Source organism: Nicotiana tabacum, chromosome 9 (genome assembly GCF_000715075.1).
Source record: "Nicotiana tabacum cultivar K326 chromosome 9, ASM71507v2, whole genome shotgun sequence".
Taxonomy (NCBI): Eukaryota; Viridiplantae; Streptophyta; class Magnoliopsida; order Solanales; family Solanaceae; genus Nicotiana; species Nicotiana tabacum.
This window is the reverse complement of record NC_134088.1, coordinates 30766586-30783829: the sequence shown is the minus strand read 5'-3', so window position 1 is coordinate 30783829 and position 17244 is coordinate 30766586. Positions and strand designations below refer to the sequence as shown.

At 35.4% G+C, this 17244-nt stretch overlaps 1 protein-coding gene across 1 annotated transcript; it reads right to left on the bottom strand.

Annotated features, from left to right (window-relative positions):
- Nucleotides 1–7390: 7390 nt before the first annotated feature.
- Nucleotides 7391–11158, bottom strand: LOC107760039 (uncharacterized). Its single transcript, XM_075221578.1, is given in 7 exon segments — nt 7391–7990; nt 8580–8718; nt 9037–9098; nt 9222–9360; nt 10231–10409; nt 10411–10724; nt 10814–11158. Coding segments are annotated over 7 exon segments (1116 nt in total). The 5' UTR covers nt 10959–11158; the 3' UTR covers nt 7391–7852.
- Between the last annotated feature and the right edge of the window lie 6086 nt (nt 11159–17244).

Sequence of the window (17244 nt, the reverse complement as noted above, 5' to 3'; positions counted from 1 at the left end):
GGGTTAAATACCCTCAAATCCAAGTTTAGATGTGTTATATACCTCAGCACGAGCAACTTAATGCTCCAACAAACCCTTGCCACACGAATAACTTAACCCCATCAATAATAGCTATAGGAAATAATTCCAAAAGATAAAGCTAATGTCTTTACCAAAATCAAAAATTCAACCCAAAAAGTTAACCCCAGTCCCGCACCTTGAAACCCGACAAGATTCACAAATTCCGAACACATAATCTATAACGAGTCCAACTATACCAAAATCATCCAATGCCACCACTAATCGACCCTCAAATCCCCAAATCTCACTTTCCAATACATAGTCCAAATATTCCCAAATTTCACCTCGAACACTCATAATCTAGGGGTAAAACATCAATGGGTAAACAATATTTATCAATAAAGTAATGAATCTTAACTTACCTCTTAAATTGAAGCCAAATTCCTCTCAAGAATAGCCCCTGGCCGAGCTCCACAAGTTCAAAATGAGTGAAAAACTCAAAACCCTTCGATTATATGTTCTGCCCAGCTATATCGTGTGTGCCATCAATAGGTTGCACCTGCGATACCTCTTTCGTGGCCCAATTTCCGCATCTACGAAATTCACTTGAAATCCCAACCATGCGCACCTGCATTCCAAACTTCACACTTGCAGGACCGCTTCTGCGACCATTCCTTCTACATCTGCGGACTACAAAAAACTCCCCCCATTCTCGCACTTACGCTCACATCAGCCCGCCTATGCGAAAAAATCATCGCACATGCGGTCCGTCCGGCTCCAGCCAAACTCTACTTCTGCGAAAAATCACTCGCATGAGCGCATCCACTTTTGCGAAACAACCTTGCATCTGCGACTCTTTCCTCCAGCAAGCCTAGCTCCCAGTAGCGCACAATGGACTACACATGTGGTCCAAACCTTGCATGTGCGATTGCACCAACAACAGAAATCTTCAGCATATCTTTAAATCCAAATCTCATTCCGATTTTAATCTGAATCACACTCGAGGATCCTGGGACCCCATACAAATATACCAACGCCTCCTAAAACACGATATAAACTTAGTCGAAGCATCATATCACATCAAACAAACAACATCAAAATTGCAAATCGCACCCCAATTGAAGCCTAACGAGGCTAATGGATTTCAAACTTGTAAAACCAATTTTGAATCATATCAAACCAACTCTTATTGACCTTAAATGTTTCACATTAGTACCAAATTGATACAACTGGCCTATTCCAATTCCCAGAACCAAAATTCGAACCTGATATCTACTAAGTCAACTCTTCGTCAAACCTTCAACTTTTTAACTTTTTCCAAAAGGCCTCAAACAAACCTACGGACCTCCAAATCAATATCCGGGTATATGCCTAAGTCAAAAATTACCACACGAAGTTATCGGAACCATCAAAACATCATTCCAGAGTCATCTACACAAAAATAACTCCGGTCAACTCTTTCAACTTAAGCTTCCAACCTTGGGACTAAGTGTCCGAATTCACTCTGATACTTCTCCGTAACCAAATTAACCACCCTGGAAAGTCACATAACCATAAATGAACATAGAAGAATCAATAAATAAGGGAACAGTTCTACAATACACAAAATAACCGGTAAGGTGGATACATTATAAGACATGCACACATCTTCTCTATGTGCCATGATTGGTTGTACCTAGATTTCATACTTAGATTTAGATATTCTTACTAGTACATATACATATTATTGAGTTGTACAGGTTTTGTAAAGTCAGTATCTTGTACATGGGACCACATCATTACTTCACCGAGGTTAGTTAGGATACTTACTGAGTACATGGGATCGGTTGTACTCATACTACACTTCTGCACCTTATGTAAAGATCTTGGAGCTGAGCTGTTGTGGATAACAGATGCTAGAATTGAAGATGGGCTTGCGTTCTAGATATAGCTACCACCTCTTCTTGGTAGTTTAGGATATTTGCTTCTATTCATGTATCTTCAAACATATGTTGTATTTATTTTTTTACTAGCTTTGTAAATTCTAATTCTCCATGGCTCATGACTTTTACTACCAATCCTTGGAATATTTGATAGAATTTAGCTATGTTATTCATTATTTATTGATATTATTTCATTCAAGTTGCATTATTGGTTGCTTGGTTGACCTAGCAAGTTAGGTTAGGTGTTGTCACGACTTGGTGAGATTTTGGGTCGTGCCACTCACGTACTTGAAATCGGAAACCAATACAAAATTTTGATAAACCATAACATGTTGAGTTATTTTATGTGATTACTTTCCTATAATCTGACTCAAAATCGACTTACAAATTCCTAGTATTCATTCTGTTTAGTTGTAGACAAGAATTCCAAATTTTTACTTTGAAATTCCAAGTTTTTAGTGTCAAAATCCATGAGAAATTAAGATATATAATCAAATCCAAGTAAACATTACTTACCCATAAAGCAATAATAAAATATCCTCAAATATTGCCTCTTCCCGAGCTCTAAAACTTTGTTAGAAAAAGTGACTAAATTCCGAAATAAGTAAAACAATACAGCAGTTATCCCCGCCCAAATCAGATTCTAGATACTCCTAAAACTCACCTTTGAGAAGACATTATAATCCTATGAATTACCCAAGTCGAAAATTAATGGACGAACTTGGGGACATAACTCGTATTTTTAGAATTATCGCACTAGAAAATTGAACAATTGAATAATCTGTCTTAGCACCCGAAAATCACCTGAAATGTTCCGGACACAAATCATATATGCATTTTATCATAAAATACTTTATGAACATGCTCGTTCACTCAAAACATCGAAAAGAGGTCATCTTGCCCCGATGCCAACAGTGGTCAAACTCCAAATCCTTAACTTAACTAGTCTCTCAACTAATATCCTGTAACGACCGGGCCGGTCGTTTTGAGCGTATTAGCCCCGATCCCTTATTTACTGCATTCTCCGTATATGTTTCTGCTTATGTGACTTGTCGGGAGGTCTTGTTTTGGTTTCGGAGTGTTTGGGACACTCAGTCCCTAAAACAGAAGCTTAAGTCTTGGGATTTTGACCGTAGTCGGGATAGTGTGAAGACGACTCCGGAATGGAGTTTCGTCGGTTCTGTTAGCTCCGTTGGGTAATTTTGGACTTAGGATCATGTTCGGACTGTGAATTTGAGGTCTGTAGCTAATTTACGCTTGAAATGACGAGAGTCGGATTTTTGGAAAGTTTGACCGGGGGGTTAACTTTTTGATATCGGGGTCGGATTCTGATTCTGGAAGTTGAAGTAGGTCCGTAACGGTGAATATGACTTGTGTGAAAAATGTGAGGTCAATCGAATGTGGTTTGGTAGGTTTCGGCGTCATTTGTGGAATTTGAAAGTTTAGAATTTCTTTAGGCTTGAATCCAGGTGTAATTGGTGTTTCGATGTTGTTTTGAGTGATTCGAAGGCTCGACTAAGTTCGTATAGTGTTTTGAACTTAATGGTATGTTTTATTGAGGCCCCGGGGGCCTCGAGTGAGTTTTGGGTGGTTAACGGATTATTTTTGGCCTTGAAGAGATAGTTGATATCTGCTGCTGCATTTTTCAGGTTTCCTCTTACGCGTTCGCGAAAGGAGCCTCGCGTTCACGAAGAGTGTTACTGATTTGGTGAAATTTTTACTCTACACGTCCACGAAGGAGAGTATGCAAATGCGATGGTATGGCAGTGTGTGCATCGCGAACGCATGAGTGGCGTCGCATTCGCGAAGGGGAGTGAGGCAATTGGGGACCCCCAGTCTTTTGTTCTACGCATTCACGATGTGAGGGACGTGTTCGCGAAGTTTTGAGTTTGCAAAGCTTCATGTTCGCGAAGCGTAGGTCGCATTCGCGAAGAGTTAAGTTGAGAGACAGTCTGAGTTGGTCTACGCGAATGCGAGAGGATGGTCGCGTTCGCGAAGAAGGATATCTGGTTAGGGAGTATTAATTTCAAAAATGAGGGTTTGAACCCATTAGTCATATTTTGAGCTAGAGAACACGGAATTGGGCGATTCTTGAAGGGATTTTTGTGGAGTTGATTGGGGTAAGTGATTTCTAATTCGTTTTGGTTAAATCCCGTGATTTCATATTTAATTTTATCATCTAATTTGTTATTTGGGGTGAGAAATTGGCAAAAAGAGGAAGAACTCTTGAGTTAGAATTTAGAGGTTTTGAATGGGATTTTGTTATCGGATTTGAGTAATTTTGATATTGTTAGGCTCGTGAGTGAATGGGCTTTTGGGTTTTCTTACTTTTGTCGGATTTCAAGACGTGGGCCCATAAGCCGGGTTCGGACATTTGGAGACTGATTCGAAGGGCAAAGGCATTTCGGAGTAGGATTTGCTCGATTTGAGATAAGTAACGCTTTCAAACTTGGTTCTGAGGATTCGAAACGTCGAACTATGTACTATACGATTGGTATTGCAGTGACGCACATGCCAAGTGACGGGCGTGTGAGCGTGAACCGTGAGAATTTTGGTGTGGTTGATTCCATGGCACTGTATAGTGACTCGAGTTTGTTGATATCCGTGTTTTCATCTTGTGATAAAATAATTGAGCTATTAATCATGCTAGATATCATGTTTAGGCTTTATGCCAGTACTGTTGGGACCCCTAGTGGTCGTTTCTTGCTGTTATCTCACTGATTTCATTGATATTATGTACTCAGTCATGTTCATGCATTTCATATCATATCTCCATCTCAATTTGTTGTTTATTGATACATCATATCATTGTTTCGGTCTAGTTTTCATGATATTGTATGCACGTGAGTGAGACTGGAGAGATTGATGACTAAGTGAGGCTGAGAGCCTGATTTCGGAGTCTGTACACACCCTAGTGAGCGTGGTTGATATTACTGAGGGATGGATCTTCCCTGGACATGGATCTTGTCCGAAGTACTTGATACCTGGAGATGGATCTTCTCCACAGTGCTGGATTGGCCTTCCTCGGTACTGGGTGACTTATAGTCAGTGATGTATATATTTTGGGATGGATCTTCCCTGGGCCATATACAGTACCGAGTGATTGAGCATTCGAGAGTGTGAGCATATGAGGCTGACAACATGCTGCATCACATACAGCATGTGCATTGTCATGTAGAGATAGCAGAGTTATATTATTTACACTGTTCGGATCTGGTTCACTTTACTGTTTAAGTTGCCTATTTAATTTGAAAGTATGCCTACATTTCTGTTCAGTTATTTCTATTTTATCTGTACCGGTGGAGTTCGTCACTAGGTTTTAGTCCAAAGTTTGGACTTGTTACTTACTAATTTAGATGTACTCACATTACTCTGTGCACCTCGTGTGCAGATCCAGGCATTTTTGGTCACGGCGGTGGTTGCTGATTGCGGCTTTAGAGTTCGGGGACTACCAAGGTAGATGCACGGCGTTCCCAGGCCTTGACTCTCCTCCTTTATTACCAGTTGTATTTTCGGTTTATTTCTCTAGACACTATAGTGGACTGTATTCTAAGTTAGACGTTCATGTATTCTGTGACACCCTGGTTTTGGGATGGATTGTATCGTATTTTGGATGTTTCTGGTTTGCAAAAAGGCTTTCCTAAATTATTAAATTGCTTTCGTCTTTATGTTTAAAGATTTTTCTATGTTGGAATGTTGAGTTGTGGCTTGCCTAGTTCCACAATAGGCGTCATCACGACAGGGTAGGTTTTGGGTCATGACAAGTTGGTATCAGAGCCTAGGTTACATAGGTTTCACGAGTCATGAGCAGGTTTAGTAGTCTTGTGAATCGGTACGGAGACGTCTGTAGTTATTTTCGAGATGATGCCGAACCATTAGGAAACTTCATATTCTTGAATTCTTGTCGTGCGAATCTTTTGATTCTGGTAACCAAATTTGTGTTGTTCTAATTCTCTCACAGATAGTGAGGACGCATAATACGGGGCAGGATGGACAACTACAAGTACCACCAGTCAGGACTACAAGAGGCCGAGGTCGCGGTAGGGGAAGTGGTGCAGCTCGCACCCCAACTAGGGCAGAACTATATCACAAGAGAATTAGTAACAGAAACTGAAATAATAACTACTGAACAATGATGCCCTGAATTACCTAAAGAATTAATAATAAATGAAGAAATCACAGAAAAAGAAATAATTATTGGAGGAATACCTTTGATAATACAATTTAAAATATATCAAGAAAACGAAAACGAAAATATTACATTAGGAATAAAATGGTTAGAAAGAAACTAACAGAATGTACTTGTTATAACTGTGGAAAATTAGGACATATAGCTAAAGACTGTAAAGCACCTAGAAACTTAAAGAAAAAACAAATAACTGAAATCATAATTGATGATGAAGAATATATGCAAATAGAATATATAGACTATGAACTAGATAGTGAAGATAGTATATATGAAATATCAGATGCAGAAGACGAAATAAATAATGATAGAAATGTTTAATTAATGATTTGGAATGTATGTCTCTGAAAAAATAATAGTCTGGGTTGTGAAAAGTGGAATACTTGGTGTCTGAGACGTCATACCGAGTTTGAAATTATAGAGTAATTATTTTTTGCCAATTTATATCAGACATTTCCTTTTGGTTCTTCCCAAAATATTCTAACATTGAACTAGTTATTTGTTTTGGGATTGACCGCTTTGCTGGAAGGATTATGCTCCGTGATGGCAAATATTAGTTTTTAATCACTCATTTGTGAAGGAAAATTGATGATTTTTCTTAATGACTTGTATGTTGGGAAATGACCTTAATAGATGTATGTTTATTTCTCTGTGGATGATGACTTGGTGTAGAAGTTTAGTTTGCTATAACCATGATAATATTGGTAGTGTTACTGTTATCTGTAGTCTGTACAAGAATCTAAAACAAGTAATTTGTTGCATATTAGCACCAAATATCATTTGCATACAGGTGTCTTGAGCTCTCTTTTTTCTTTTGGATTAAGCAAGTAAATTTTCATTAAATTTTGGACCAAACGCCAGTATATAAGAAGTATACGAAAAAGTAGAAAACCTATAACAGGACAAAGTGTCTTGAGCATTTTAATTGTCAAGACTACTATTGTTTTAACAAAATCTAATATGATTGTTGGTGGAGACTCTGTTCTGAATTTCATCGAAGCTGTCTGGCTGTTCTTTTTCTTTTGACAAAAAACAAGTGTATTTCTGTGTTACTTACACTTTCGGTAGAAGGTGGCTTGGTGGCAGGGCTTCATTGATTCAACATAAAAAAGCAGTTGGCAGAAAGATAGCAAAAGCTCACAGGATATTCCTCAAGGTTTTCGCGTGAGCAACTCTTTCTAAAAACATGACAAATATGCAAGGCAAAAATCATTCAAAACGATGATATAATTTAAAACAACATTAAACCAGCAAATCCAAGAAGGAAAAATAAATAACGCAAGCTAACAGCGTCTCAATTTTTTCTTGAGAGCTATTTCGTCTAAGTAATTAACATATACATTAAGGAGTAAATCCTTAAAAAATGGTGGACATAATAAAGCAAACTGGTGAAAGTAAAGCTGTACATAAGCTGTATCAGAACTACCCAAAAATGCAAAAGCATAGCTGCTCAGTTATACGACCAGGCAGTCAGCAGCATCAAGTGTGTCGAATGTCCAGACATAATACTGACAATAATTAAAACCAAAACATAAGTCATTCAAAGTCTAAGCACAAAGCGAACGTGTGAACTTTGTTCCACTACGACAAGGAAAAGAAGAAGAAAAGAAAAGGGCAAACCATGAAACAACAAATATAGTCATATTTGAAAAAAATGTTAATCACTTATGTGGGGAAATACCAGTGAAGTTTCCACGTGCAAATAGGCTAAAACAACCTACAGGAAACTAGTTTGACCAGTTATTCACAGCTTTGATTTAAGCTGAGGTATCTTTCTTTTTGCATATTCATGAGCAATCCTAATTGCACTATTGCTGTGGCGCAAAGTGAACTCTGCCAGCAAGATTTGGCTCTCTTCACTAGTTAGATCTCCATGACATCCCTTAAAAGAAAAAAAAAAGTCAACTTTCTGTACATGGAATCTTGGAGATCATGAACAAAAGAAGGCCAAATCCTTCAATAGGTTAGAAACTTGAAGCAACTATGATCAACTACGGTGTCACCTTCATCAACCACCGAAGACAAGTCAACAAAGTTTCGAATTTTTTAAGGTACAATAATACAGGAGAGATATCAATTAACACTGAAGATAGATTGTACCACTCTTTTCCTACGCTGCCACCTTCTCGATTGTTAGTAGAGAAGCACCATAGGCAGATAGATTGTACCATTATTTTCCTATTTCCACGGAAGGTTAATAAAAAGATGGAAAAACAACATGCTATGTAGCTAATGCAACATGTATAACCTTTAACCCACAACCCCATCCAGAAAGAGAGAAAAATCAAGGCAATGCAATCATCGAGAAAAAAAAAAAGGTAACCATAGTCCATAGTTTCTCCATTCCATCGGATGTACTGCAATTTGATTGTCCCCAGCCCCTTCCATCAGAGGAGAAGGAATTAAAAAAGGAATGAGAAGAGTATAATTAAGAGTTAGGTGAATGTTCTGCAGCGCTACGGGACACGTACCAAGCGAGAAGTTCTGTCACAGACGGCATGGTGCATAAGTAGGCCAGCAGCAACAGATACATTGAATGAGTCTACCATGCCTTTCATTGGAATACTGCAGTGTAAGTCTGATAATTCAAGAGCCTCATCACTAATTCCCCTGCAAACAACAATATCTCATCTAGTTCTGGTCCATCTCAGCAAAATAAATCAAAGTCTTTTCATGCCAAGAGGCAATATTCCTATTATCTCTAATTTTACAAGGAAATAGAATTAGATCTTCTTCAGCATAAAGAAGATCATTAAAATAGAGAACCAAGACAAGAAAGAAACTGATTACAAATTCTACCATAAAAATGATCGTAGACGCTAATATGATTATAGTTCATATGTGACAGAATATAGTAGTCCCTGTCAGCAGGTAGGATCAAAGCTGAATAACTATTCTTGAACGAGGACAGCAGACTATAACACCTACCTAAGTTCATTTCCAACAACAATTGCAGTTGGGCATGACCAGTCCATATCGTATACAGAAACCTACAACAGAAAGACAACGTTCAATTGACATCTTGAGAAAGCAATAAAACAGAAAGAACCAAAAATGAGCAAGCAAATTTTCACTGGCAATTCAGTATAAGAAATAAAAGAGGATCTCCATACTGTGTCCATTCCAAGATGTGTTGTCGCAATACGATAACCACGTGATTTCAAAACTTTGAAACACTCATGGACAGAATCCCAAAGTTCGATGTCCAACCATTTCTCAGCTCCCATGCTGACATGGCGATTCTCCCTGTACCTGTAGGCAGATAGTAAATGTCAAGGCACTTGCACAAAGAGTGCTCTACAAAACCAATTCACTTATAAATACTGTTCCCTTCCTGCAAAATTAAATCGTCAAACAAAAATATTGGAACTCTCTGAGACAGGATTTGTTCGCACTGTTAGATAGTAAACCACTTCTGGAACGCTTTGCACTAAACCTTAATCAACACGATGACTAAGTAAACCACAAAATGCATTTGTTTCACTAAATATAACCGCGTATAACACAGAACGAAACGTTCTTCTTTATTTCCCTAGCCAAAGGAGGGGAAACTATGAAGCATGTCGCCTCAAACACATTGTTGTAAACTGGGGCATATCTGAGTCTTAGGGTATGGGTTCACGTGAACCCATACTCCTTTCCCTGAACCATGTATAATAATGTTATATTTTTTGAAAACTACTTAATTATGTGTGCGTGAACCCATACTCAAAGACTCCTATGGTGCAATAATCATTGGGTGCACCTCTACGAGTGAAATTGGTGGTTCAAATCCTACTTCGGACGGTCTTGTTTTTGGCACGGAGTATAGATATATACGTGAAAATCACTAAAATTTTAAAAAGAATATAATTTTGAACCTATAATTTCAAAAGTGTAGTGGGTACATTGTAGATACTAAAGTTAAACTCGTCAAATATAAATTCTAAATCCGCATCTTCACAATAGTGCACCCATCCTCTTGAAATCCTAGATCCGCCTCTGGTTGTAAATCATGTATTATGCTAAGAATACATTTGAAACTCAAGTCGATACTACTAAAACTGCCAATTATTAAGCAATATCGAGCATGATAAGAAAAAGAAACAAATAAGTACTATTTTCACCTAAAGTGCTGAGCACCTTTTCGAACAGTCACACGCTACAACATGGACTGACTGAATGCCCAGTGCATCAGCTGACCGAAAAGCAGCTGAAATATTGCCAAAATCACTCAAACCTTCCACCACCAAACATACAGAATATGTCCGATTCATCACAGCATTTCTAAACCTCTCTTTCCTCGAATCCATTATAACCGGGGTTCAAAGCTTCCAATACCTCTGCGCTATTCAAATCCACATTTCCCGCCTTAAATCTATCCAAATACGGAAACCAACGGTCCTGATGCCCCTGGCCTTCAATATTGAACCTGCGTTCCATTTTCATAAACTTTGTTACATCATCTCTATTGGAAAGCAACTCTTCTACTGTATCTTCTGATTTTTCCTCCGCAATTTCTACGGCGACACGCGGAACTGTCATTTCCTCCGCATTTTCCGAAGTTTCCAGTGAAATTGCTCCTTGCGTGCTGCCATATCGTCTTGAAGTAGCTCTACACGGTTCGATTCTAAGTCCTACATAGAAATACAGTAGAGAACAAGGTTAGTGTAGTACACAGACATAAAGCAACACATACAGAATCACAAACATTATAAATAGATACCTGGATTAGGAGAGAGTAGACGCAGTGCGTTAAAAGGAGCGAAATTGGATGAAAAATGAGAAGAGAAACTTCTACCATAACTGCTTCGAGTTTTGAACTCAATAAACGAAATTGAAGAGCGAGATAGGGTTTTGCAGGCGCTCATGGCATTAACTTTCTTTCTCTTACCTCACTAGTCGGAGAGTAGGAAATGGAGATTTTGCCGGGGATTGAACTGGACTGGACAAAGGATGAGTAAACGGCGTCGTGAAGATACCGCATTCAACTTGGGTCAAGCCCATCCGAAGCCCACCTAACCCGCGCAAAACATTGGTACTCCTAAATCTACATTTCGGACAACTTAAACGGGAAAATGTCCAAAATTGAACTGCAAGATCACACGTTTGGATTAAGTGCTATTTTGTGACATTCTTTTTTGTTTCCGTCCTTTTATTTAGGTGCGTTAAAACATAATCTATATTACGGTCAGACCTCTTTATAATAGTATCCTTATATGACAACACTTTATTATAAAAGTCAAACTTTTTCGAAACTAATTTTCATGTTATGTTATAATATATGCTCTCTATAACGGCACTTCGCTATAACATCCAAAAATATTCGGAACAAACGAGGCTGTTATAGAGAGGTTTGACTATATATTAAAAATACGAAGGCTCTTAGCGAAATGTCGTTCTTCGTTTTTGCCCTTTAAAAAATAAATTTCACACTAAACAATTTAATTTTTTTTTATTCCACATATTATATCTTTCCTTATTTGAAATTATATGTAATTAGTCCTAACTCAAGCATGCTATGACTCAAAAAAAGATCCTTTTTTGGGGAGAAAAAGAAAACTTAAGTTTTAAAAGATAGCAATTTGCTTTGTTGACCAATAAAAGATATTATCATTTAATTATTTCCTAATTTTAATAGGAAATATATCCAATTTTAGACAAAATCAATTGTAAACAAGACGTCATTAAGTTTTTTTTTTCAATTATCAACAAACAACAACTTTCTACATTTTTGCTATAAATTTAACTATTTATTATAAAATATTAAATTAACATTAGTCATTTATAGACTTTAAATTGTCATTTATCATTTTTTATGAGCTATAAGACAACATCTTCATTCCCAGAAGATTAAAAGAATTAATTTTTCAATTTATTTGATATAAAAAATCTTAATAAAATTATTTTTATGTTATTGGTTTGTTATATATATATATATATATATATATATATATATATATATATATATATCATAAAATAATAATAATTTTCATAAGATATTTTTATATAAGTACGCATAATTCACAATAAGGTATCCGAGTACATCTATGATCAATATTTCTTTCACTTACTGGGATCACCATTCGTCTTTTATCAAACTTAAGAAAACTCAAATATTTTTAAACAGAAACATTCAATTTTAAAAGAAAATTCTAACTTTTGTTATGGAAAACTTTAGTTGATTACCAAACGAAATTAGGAACTTTATTATACCCCTTTTTATTTATATTTTTAATTGTAAAAATGGTATGCTTTTACTTTGAACACAATTTAATTTCTTTTTAGAAAGTTCCAAGTTTATTTTTAGTTTCATATAAGAAAAGAACCATCCTTACTTCTTTATCAAATTATTTTTAATGTGAATTTATCAACGAAACTAAGAATATTATATAATTCAAACAACTATTTATGGATGTCCATATTATTTTAAATGAATGTCCATATTATTTTAACGTTGACATTTTCTCTTAAGTCTTACCCTTCAATCATGTACTATTTCTTTAAAATAATATACATATATAATAATAAAATTATTTTACGGTAAATGGAATAATAAGTAAAACTAAAGCATATTCTTAGTTTGAAAATTAAAGTTAAGTTGAAAAAGATATTTGAAAACTACATTTAGACTTACTTTTTAAAGTTGTTTCCGAAAAAAAGTTTAAGAGTTATAGACAAAATGAAATGTTGTTGTAAGCATTGTTAATACAAATTAATACATTATACCTACTCTGCTTGGACTTAAACTAAAAATAAAATTCATGTATCAGAATTACTAGAAGGCATACGAGGACTTATGTAGCATAATGTTTATTTCTTTATAGAATTAGCTAGATAGAATCAATATTTATTATTTTTAGCAAATTATATTAGTTCATTTAATTTTTTTATAATTCAAGACGCTTTTCTTAATACTCATTTATGTGATTTTTAAAAATAATTTACTCATGACACGGGATACACGCGCAAAGCGCGTACTCTAAGACTAGTATATAGAAGAATATAAAAGTGTATATTCATTCAACTCTTTTGTCACCTTAAAATTATGAGTATTATATTTACTTGACATTCTTCTCAAATATTTTTCTGAAGAAGGTAAATAGAACATATTGATCAAAGTTCCTGTTTTTGTAATAAAATTGCATGGCACGTAAATATTGAAAATAGTATTTCCCTTATATTGTAAAACAAATGTTGACTTCTCCTTTAGCAGGGAATCTTAGTAGCTTAATTGGATGACTATTTGAACTCTCATTTTGTTGGAGATCCCATCCTTATAATTCCCTCTCCTATTTCTTCTTCCCTTATTTGTAATTAAAAAAAAAATCAACATTTCCTATTAGTAAGTGTATGAAAGAATATGTACGTCCAACCAAAAAGTTTTTAGACAATAGCTGGAATAATAATCTAGCTTCATATATCTAAGTTGGAGTACATAATTTTTGAAGGTTTCCTCGCTTGTTGTTTAATGCAAAAAGCAAACAAAATATTACACTAAGAATGTTAAATCTGATCCTCAAATAAAATTTGCAGTTACCTTGGTTGTTTTAATCAATCAGCCATACCTTACTCCCAAATTAAATTAGTTGTAATCTCCTATATGAATCCTCTGTAGACGCTCCGCTTTATTCGGGGACTAATTTCATTCACTCATAATTAATCTCTTAAAATAGGAGTTCTCTATAACTACCTTTTATATATGGTTGTAAAGATAGTTAGACACTATAAAAAAAGAACTAGAAAGATGGTCAGAGATGCTGAAGTTAGTCCACAGAAAGAAAGAAACAGAAAAGCACCTTAAGGCATTGAAGAAGCATATTAAAACTTAAGAAATACAGTCAGAAGAACACGCAAAGAAAGTAGAAGGAATTAATAGAATCATTATTACTGTGGCATAAATTCGAATTTTCCATATGACTAAAACTGCACAGTGTTGGAAAAATAATAATCCCGCCCAAAAATATTATTCACGAAAAATAATAATGACACAAGAGAGTAATAACGACACCAACTCTTTTAACGAGATAAATACAATACCCGAACGGAACAATATTATCACTATAATATTACAACTTAATAGTGTCAAGAGACTACTACAATTTTTAAAAGAAATAACACTCTTTATTTAAAATATCTCACTACAATATTACTGACACTCACTATTTATCTCACACAATACAATCTGTGGATTACTCTCTCTAACTTCTATTGTTTCTCTTTGTATTGGTGTATTTTCAAAAGAGTAAAAACTCCTCTATTTATAGAAAAAAATCCTTGGCCTAATAGTGGATATGATATCATAGCAAATATCAAGAAAATTTGGTCCACAAATTTATTATAGTGGATATGATGTCATGACAAATGTCATGAAAACTTGGTCCATAAATTTATTATAATGGATATGATATCATGACAAATGTCATAAAAACCTGTCCCCTCTTGAAAAAGAAGCCAAATTAATGGCCATATTACACATGGGATGAACCCATCAAATCTCTCCCTTAATTTAATTTTTTTTCTTCATTCCAAGTCTTGATCTCAATCTATGAAAATCTTCAAGTTTGAGAGATTTTGTAAAAATGTCTGCAACTTGATCATGAGACTTCACATATTTGAGTTCTACCTCCTTCTTGGCAATGCATTCTCTGATAAAGTGATACCTTGTATCTATGTGGTTGCTTTGATCATGATACACCAGATTCTTGGCAAGTGCCTGTGCGAATTTGTTGTCAATACAAATCTCCGCAGCTTCAATTTATGGCAAATTGAGCTCCTTCAATAATCTTCTTAGCCAAATAGCATGACAGGCACATGATGTTGCTGCTATATATTCGGCTTCACAAGTCGAGAGAGTAACTATGGACTGTTTCTTTGAACTCCAAGAAATAACAGAATCACCCAAGAAAAATACAAAATCAGTTGTGTTTTTTCTATCATCAATATCTCCCGCATAATCACTATCAAAAAATCCCATAAGCTTGAAATCACTAGAAGAAGAATAAAATATATAACCCAAAGTCAATCAAACCTTTTAGGTAACGAAGAATTCTTCTAGTGACTTTCAAATGAGTGGAGATAGGAGCTTCCATGAAGCGGCTTACTCCAACTACAAAGAGTATATCTGGCATGGTACAAGTTAAGTACCTCAAACTTCTCACAAAACTTTCGAAAAATGTGGGATCCACTTTTTCTCCTTCATCAAACTTGGACAATTTTGTCCCACTTTACATCGGTGTGTTCACGGGGTTGCAATCGAGTATGTTGAACTTCTTTAATATCTCTTTGGGAAAAGGGCCAAATATAACCTTCTACTTTCATATATTGTCTACATTTAACCTTCGTTATACTATGGGGCCAAATTTACCCCTACCATTACACTATCAGGCCAAATTTACCCCTACAATTAGCAAACTTTTAAAAATACCCCTTTGATATATTAAGTAATTCAAAATCTTCCAATTTTTTTTTATTTAAATCAGTCGTTGTTCTTCTTGCTCCATTATTTTAAAAATATTACTATTGATGTGAATGCTAAAGTTACTAGACTATACAAATTATTTATTTTTTTAAATTACCAATGCACTCATTTCTCTTCTTGTAATAAATTAAATTGGTTCAGAATTTTATTTATTTTTAATCATATACACACTGTAGAATTTAGTGGGTCTATTTATTGTATATTATATACAGCTGATCATCATGTATGTACATGTATATTCAAATATATTTTGTCATTGCCTGGTTAGTATAGAGTTCGATCGACTAACTTAAGAGTGCACAATGTGTAGGCATTTAATTAAAGCAAACTTGAATTAGACAATGTAAAGTCTCCGAGAAACTTTAACTTCAATCACTAATACTTGCAAAGTCTCCATACATTTGGTGCAACGAATTCATTAAAATTGGGATGTTGTAAATACTTTTAGAATTTAGAAAAGTTACATAATTTAGATTTTTTAATTTACTATATTTTGTTTATTCAGTTGTATTATTTAATATATTTTTTCTCTTATTTTTTTTCTAAGTCAGAAAACAGGTAAATACCAATTATTTCAAAAATAGTGTAACAAGAAGATCAACAAGTGATTTAAATAAAAGAAATTTGGGAGATTTTGGATTACTTAACAGATCAAGGGGTATTTTTAAAAATTTACTAATTGTAGGGGTAAATTTGGCCCGATAGTATAACGGAGGTTAAATATAGACAATATATGAAAGTAAATGGGTATATTTGGCCCTTTTCCCTATCTTTTTTGTATAACTTTCTTGAGAGATAAAAATTCCATCCTCCATCTGCTTCACTTTTAGGCCCAGGTAGTATGACATGAGCCCTACGTCTGTCATCTCAAACTCACGAGACATATCTTTCTTAAAAGCTTCAAACAAACTTGAGTTATTACCCGTGAAAATAAGATCATCAACATAAATACAAACAAGCAATATATCTCCATTAGTATGAACTTAAAGGTAAAAAGCATATTCATGGAGACAACGAGTAAACCTATTGTCTTGGAAATACTTGTTGATGCAACTATTCCATGCTCGTGGGGCTTGCTTTAATCCATATAAAGCTTTCTTCAACCACAACACTTTATCTTCATGGTTTTTGACCACGAAGCCCAATGAATGTTCAACATAGACTTCTTCTTCAAGATAGCCATTCAAGAAGGCTAACTTGACGTCTAGTTGATGGATCTTCCACTTTATTTGCGCCGCCAAAGAGATCAGCAAACGAATTGTCTTCATGCGGACAACATATGAATAGACTTCTTCATAGTAAACGCCTTGCCTTTGCTTGTAGACTTTAGTCACAAGTCGTGCTTTGTATCTCTCCACATCTCCATCAACATTCTTCTTTGTATTGTATACCCATTTTACTCCAATTGCGCGATGACCCTTTGGAAGAGTTGTTAACTCCCAAGTGTTGTTCTTCTCTATTGACTCGATCTCCACTTCCATGGCTTGTCTCCGCCTTTTGTCTGTAACAGCTTCATCAAAGTTCATTGGTTCACTATCAAGCTCTTGAATGCTCCTTGTCCTTTGCGGTTGCTCATTTGAACTTTGTTGAGAAGAAGGAGATGCAACATTGGTTAGAGAAGGAGGTGGAGTTGTATCCTGCACAAGTTCCACGGTCTCTGGTTCTTCTTCATCGCC